The sequence below is a fragment of the Oncorhynchus kisutch genome, linkage group LG14, assembly GCF_002021735.2.
Source record: "Oncorhynchus kisutch isolate 150728-3 linkage group LG14, Okis_V2, whole genome shotgun sequence".
NCBI lineage: Eukaryota > Metazoa > Chordata > Actinopteri > Salmoniformes > Salmonidae > Oncorhynchus > Oncorhynchus kisutch.
In genome coordinates, this window is record NC_034187.2 from 74,770,752 (window position 1) to 74,777,432 (window position 6,681).

Sequence of the window (6,681 nt, forward strand, 5' to 3'; positions counted from 1 at the left end):
GAAACATGAAGGATCTGGAGAAGGTCTGTATGGAGGAGTGGGCCAAAATCCCTGCTGCAGTGTGTGCAAACCTGGTCAAGAACTACAGGGAACGTATGATCTCTGTATTTGCAAACAAAAGTTTCTGTACCAAATATTAAGTTCTGCTTTTATGATGTTTCAAATACTGATGTCATGCAATAAAATGCTAATTAATTACTTAAAAATCATACAATGTGATTTTCTGGATTTTTGTTTTAGATTTTGTCTCTCACAGTTGAAGTGTACCTATGATAAAAATTACAGACCGCTACATGCTTTGTAAGTAGGAAAACCTGCAAAATCGGCAGTGTCTCAAATACTTGTTCTCCCCACTGTCTGTCTGTATGTGTATGTGTGTGTGTATGTGTGTGTGTATGTGTGTATGTGTGTGTGTATGTGTGTATGTGTGTGTGTATGTGTGTGTATGTGTGTGTGTATGTGTGTATGTGTGTGTATGTGTGTATGTGTGTGTGTACGTGTGTGTGTGTGTGTGTGTGTGTGTGTGTGTGTGTGTGTGTGTGTGTGTGTGTGTGTGTGTGTGTGTGTGTGTGTGTGTGTGTGTGTGTGTGTATGTGTGTATGTGTGTGTGTATGTGTGTGTGTATGTGTGTATGTGTGTGTGTGTGTGTGTGTATGTGTGTGTATAAACCTACCTGCAGCTGCATGTTGTTGTGCGTCAGCTCCTCTGCCTTCTTCTCTAGAGCTGACACCCAGACCTTCCTCTTCTGTCTGCATCGTGTGGCCGCAGCTCTGTTGCGTTCCAGGAACTTCTGCCTGCGCTCGTCTGGGTCCTGGTCCAGAGACCTCCTGCGACGTCCTCCAGCCACCTGGCCTGCATGCAGGGAATGTGTCTGCTGGGATGACTGTACAACACACCATCCTCATGATGCAGTATTGACTAAGAACCTGGAACACTTGATTTAATCCTCTGTGATAAGGTATAGACATTAGTGTCATAATAATTACGTAACAGTGGCAATAAACTGTGATGATGGCAACCACTTGTTAACCCTCATGTTGAACTAACAAAACTTGATACAGAGTGGTAGGCCGGATCACTGACAACGATGAGACAGCCTATGGAGGTCAGAGACCTGGCAGTGTGGTGCCAGGACAACAACCTCTCCCTCAATGTGAGCAAGACAAAGGAGATGATTGTGGACTACAGGAAAAGCAGGGCCGAACAGCCCCCATTAACATCGACGGGGCTGTAGTGGAGCAGGTCGAGAGCTTCAAGTTCCTTGGTGTTTACATTGACCCCCCCTCGCTTTTGTACACTGCTGCTACTCACTGTTTATTATCTATGCATAGTCACTTCACCCCCACCTACATGTACAAATTACCTCAACTAACCTGTACCCAGCACACTGTCTCAGTACCGGTGCCCCCTGTATTTTGCCTCATTATCATTATACTTACTGTGTTACTTTTTATTATTACTTTTTATTTTAGTCTACTTGGTAAATATTTTCTTAACTCTTCTTGTTCAGGGCTTGTAAGTAAACATTTCACGCTAAAGTCTTCGGCGCAAGTGACAAATAAAGTTTGTTTTGATTTTTGAATTGTCATGACAACACCTAAGTAGTACTGTACCTGAACAGCTATGGAGTGGAGGGGCAGGTGAGGGGAGGTTTGGTGGGTGTGGCTGGCCTGCAGGTGCGAGGGAGGTGATTGGTGAACCTGATGATGCAGCACATTCCCCGATTGGTGCCCCTGGCTGTGGGCACTTCCCAGGTGATGTGGAGAGGCGTGGCAGTGCTGCTGGTAGGAGATGGGCAGAGCCTGCTGCAGGTGCTGATGAGGCTGCTGCTGCTGCAGGTGAGTGTGTCGTTGCCGCGGTGACATCATCTCCATCATGTGACCTATGGTGGGATCCATGTTGCTGTTGGCCACAGCTCCGGGGTGTTGGTGTTGGTGATGGTGTTGGTGGGGGTGACCCATAGTTTTAGCCCTCTGAGGAATAGAAAGGTCGTCAAAACTTAATACCATCAAATTAAAATGAATGATAAATTACAATTCATGTCAAATTATAATTAAACTGATGTCGAAAAGGCCCTTTTTTACAAACCCCGATGTGATTTTATTTCTGTCCAAAATCTGGACTTGTTCCAAAGAACGGACTTGGTGTTTAAAGGCCTTAAATTATTTCCAACAAACATATCACCACTGAACTGAGCAAAGGAATACAACTGACTGAACTGAACAAAGGAAAACAACTGACTGAACTGAACAAAGGAATACAACTGACTGAACTGAACAAAGGAAAACAACTGACTGAACTGAACAAAGGAAAACAACTGACTGAACTGAACAAAGGAATACAACTGACTGAACTGAGCAAAGGAATACAACTGACTGAACTGAGCAAAGGAATACAACTGAATGAACTGAACAAAGGAATACAACTGACTGAACTGAACAAAGGAATACAACTGACTGAACTGAACAAAGGAATACAACTGACTGAACTGAACAAAGGAAAACAACTGACTGAACTGAACAAAGGAATACAACTGACTGAACTGAACAAAGGAAAACAACTGACTGAACTGAACAAAGGAATACAACTGACTGAACTGAACAAAGGAAAACAACTGACTGAACTGAACAAAGGAAAACAACTGACTGAACTGAGCAAAGGAATACAACTGACTGAACTGAGCAAAGGAATACAACTGACTGAACTGAGCAAAGGAATACAACTGAATGAACTGAACAAAGGAATACAACTGACTGAACTGAACAAAGGAATACAACTGACTGAACTGAACAAAGGAATACAACTGACTGAACTGAACAAAGGAAAACAACTGACTGAACTGAACAAAGGAATACAACTGACTGAACTGAACAAAGGAATACAACTGACTGAACTGAGCAAAGGAATACAACTGACTGAACTGAGCAAAGGAATACAACTGAATGAACTGAACAAAGGAATACAACTGACTGAACTGAACAAAGGAATACAACTGAGTGAACTGAACAAAGGAATACAACTGAATGAACTGAGCAAAGGAATACAACTGACTGAACTGAGCAAAGGAATACAACTGACTGAACTGAACAAAGGAATACAACTGACTGAACTGAGCAAAGGAATACAACTGAATGAACTGAACAAAGGAATACAACTGACTGAACTGAACAAAGGAATACAACTGACTGAACTGAACAAAGGAATACAACTGACTGAACTGAACAAAGGAATACAACTGAATGAACTGAACAAAGGAATACAACTGACTGAACTGAACAAAGGAAAACAACTGAATGAACTGAACAAAGGAATACAACTGACTGAACTGAACAAAGGAATACAACTGACTGAACTGAGCAAAGGAATACAACTGACTGAACTGAGCAAAGGAATACAACTGAATGAACTGAACAAAGGAATACAACTGACTGAACTGAACAAAGGAATACAACTGAGTGAACTGAACAAAGGAATACAACTGAATGAACTGAGCAAAGGAATACAACTGACTGAACTGAGCAAAGGAATACAACTGACTGAACTGAACAAAGGAATACAACTGACTGAACTGAGCAAAGGAATACAACTGAATGAACTGAACAAAGGAATACAACTGACTGAACTGAACAAAGGAATACAACTGACTGAACTGAACAAAGGAATACAACTGACTGAACTGAACAAAGGAATACAACTGAATGAACTGAACAAAGGAATACAACTGAATGAACTGAACAAAGGAAAACAACTGAATGAACTGAACAAAGGAATACAACTGACTGAACTGAGCAAAGGAATACAACTGACTGAACTGAACAAAGGAATACAACTGACTGAACTGAGCAAAGGAATACAACTGACTGAACTGAACAAAGGAAAACAACTGAATGACGTCATTGCTTTTGTTATTCATTCTCTTCTTTCCCAGCTGTGAAAATAGTCAAGAAGTGCCAATCATCAACAACACTTGATATCTTAAGTTAACAGTGTATTAATTGATATCTTAAGTTAACAGTGTATTAATTGATATCTTAAGTTAACAGTGTATTAATTGATATCTTAAGTTAACAGTGTATTAATTGATATCTTAAGTTAACAGTGTATTAATTGATATCTTAAGTTAACAGTGTATTAATTGATATCTTAAGTTAACAGTGTATTAATTGATATCTTAAGTTAACAGTGTATTAATTGATATCTTAAGTTAACAGTGTATTAATTGATATCTTAATTTAACAGTGTATTAATTGATATCTTAAGTTAACAGTGTATTAATTGATATCTTAAGTTAACAGTGTATTAATTGATATCTTAATTTAACAGTGTATTAATTGATATCTTAAGTTAACAGTGTATTAATTGATATCTTAAGTTAACAGTGTATTAATTGATATCTTAATTTAACAGTGTATTAATTGATATCTTAATTTAACAGTGTATTAATTGATATCTTAATTTAACAGTGTATTAATTGATATCTTAATTTAATAGTTTATTAATTGATATCTTAATTTAACAGTGTATTAATTGATATCTTAATTTAAGTGAACAGTTGGATGTCACTTGATATCCTTTTTTTTTTACCCCTTTTTTTCTCCCCAATTGTGTGGTATTCAATTGGTAGTTACAGTCTTGTCTCATCGCTGCAACTCCCGTACGGACTCAGGAGAGGTGAAGGTCGAGAGTCATGCGTCCTCCGAAACACAACCCAACCAAGCTGCACTGCTTCTTGACACAATGCACATCCAATCCGGAAGCCAGCCGCACCAATGTGTCGGAGGAAACACTGTACACCTGGCAACCTGGTCAGCGTGCACTGCACCCGGCCTGCCACAGGAGTTGCTAGTGTGCAATGAGACAAGGATATCCCTACCGGCCAAACCCTCCCTAACCCGGACAACGCTGGGTCAATTGTCGGTCGCCCCATGGACCTCCCTGTCGCGGCCGGCTGCGACAGAACCTGGGCTCAAACCTAGAATCTCTGGTGGCACAGCTAGCCTTAGACCACTGCGCCACCCGGGAGGCATCACTTGATATCTTAAGTTAAGTTGCCAGTATATCACTTCATATCTTAAGTTAAATTGACAGCATATCACTAGATATCTTAAGTTAAGTTGCCAGTATATCATTTCATATCTTAAGTTAAGTTGCCAGTATATCATTTCATATCTTAAGTTAAGTTGACAGTATATCACTAGATATCTTAAGTTAAGTTGATAGTATATAATTTCATATCTTAAGTTAAGTTGACAGTATATCACTAGATATCTTAAGTTAAGTTGACAGTATATCACTAGATATCTTAAGTTAAGTTGCCAGTATATCATTTCATATCTTAAGTTAAGTTGACAGTATATCACTAGATATCTTAAGTTAAGTTGACAGTATATAATTTCATATCTTAAGTTAAGTTGACAGTATATCACTAGATATCTTAAGTTAAGTTGACAGTATATCACTTCATATATTAAGTTAACAGTGTATCACTTGCATATCACCTCATAGTACTGCATATGACTTGTACATGACTTCTGATAGAATCTAAATAATAGATGAACTATATAGGAACTCTGCTAACACATTGCCAACACTGCACAGCTCTAGCAGTGATTTCACCGTTCTCTCACTCTCAGCAAGGCAGAGATTGCATTCCAAATGGCTCCCTATTCCCTACAGGCTCTGGTCAAAAGTAGTGCATTTGTAAGGAATATGGTGCCATTTGGGACACCGACAGAGAGTGTTTCTGGGGCATGACATCACAGCACTCCCAACATTACTATCACTCTCGGTTATGCAATATTTCTTTAAGAGAAGTAGTTTATTTTTTCCGCTCCAATCACCAATGAAAAAAAGGGAGGACATTTAAGCCTAGTTTATACATGGTGTTAACATGTGTCCCTTGTCCTGATCTCGACTACATTCTGACTGTGCCCATATTCGTCTTGTGTCCACGTATTAGTCTTTCAGAATAATATTTATTTATTTTAAGACACATTGATGCCATAAGTTAATGGTGCCACCTCTCAATAATTTTAGAAGGCGGGATAATGGTGATTTAAATTTTTTCACCGTCCGGATCTGTCCATACTTTTAGGATATCCAGACACAATCTGTGCCTGACTACCTCCTGAGGTGGTCAGGAAGATCTGATCAAAATCAGATCACAATGTGTCTTTTAATCGTCTACAGCTGTCTGAAAATGTAGGCACAATCAGAATGTGGACAAGATCAAGACAAAGGATGCATGTTACTGTAGAAACAGGTATAAACAGGGCTTTAGAGAGTGCCACTGCCAGCAATGAGGTCATGTAGCTGTCTGTGCCAGTTCTACCAGCCAACCACACAGACACGGTCTATCTCTTTCTGTCTGACAGACACACTCTCTTTTCCCCCTCTCTTTCCTCTCTCTCTCTCTCTCTCTCTCTCTCTCTCACAGACGCTCTCTCTCTCACAGACGCTCTAGCTCTCTCTCTCTCTCTCTCTCACAGACATTCTTGCTCTCTCTTTTCTCTCTCTCTCTTTCTCTCTCTCTCACAGACGCTCTTGCTCTCGCTTTTCTCTCTCTCCTCTCTCTCTCTCTCTCTCTCTCTCTCTCTCACACAGACACTCTCTCTCACAGACGCTCTTGCTCTCTCTTTTCTCTCTCTCTCTCTCTCTCCTCTCATCTCTCCCTCTCGCTCT

At 39.9% G+C, this 6,681-nt stretch overlaps 1 protein-coding gene across 1 annotated transcript in view; it reads right to left on the reverse strand.

Annotated features, from left to right (window-relative positions):
* LOC109903342 (cyclic AMP-responsive element-binding protein 5-like) overlaps window positions 1-1,973 on the reverse strand; it is a 6,665-nt gene extending 4,692 nt beyond the window's left edge. Inside the window, exons 1-2 of the mRNA XM_031788964.1 lie at window positions 1,614-1,973; window positions 674-883 (exon numbers count right to left, since the gene is read on the reverse strand). Coding sequence (XP_031644824.1) covers window positions 674-883; window positions 1,614-1,961 — 558 coding nt within the window. The 5' untranslated portion in view covers window positions 1,962-1,973. The remainder of the gene's footprint in view (window positions 1-673; window positions 884-1,613) is intronic.
* Between the last annotated feature and the right edge of the window lie 4,708 nt (window positions 1,974-6,681).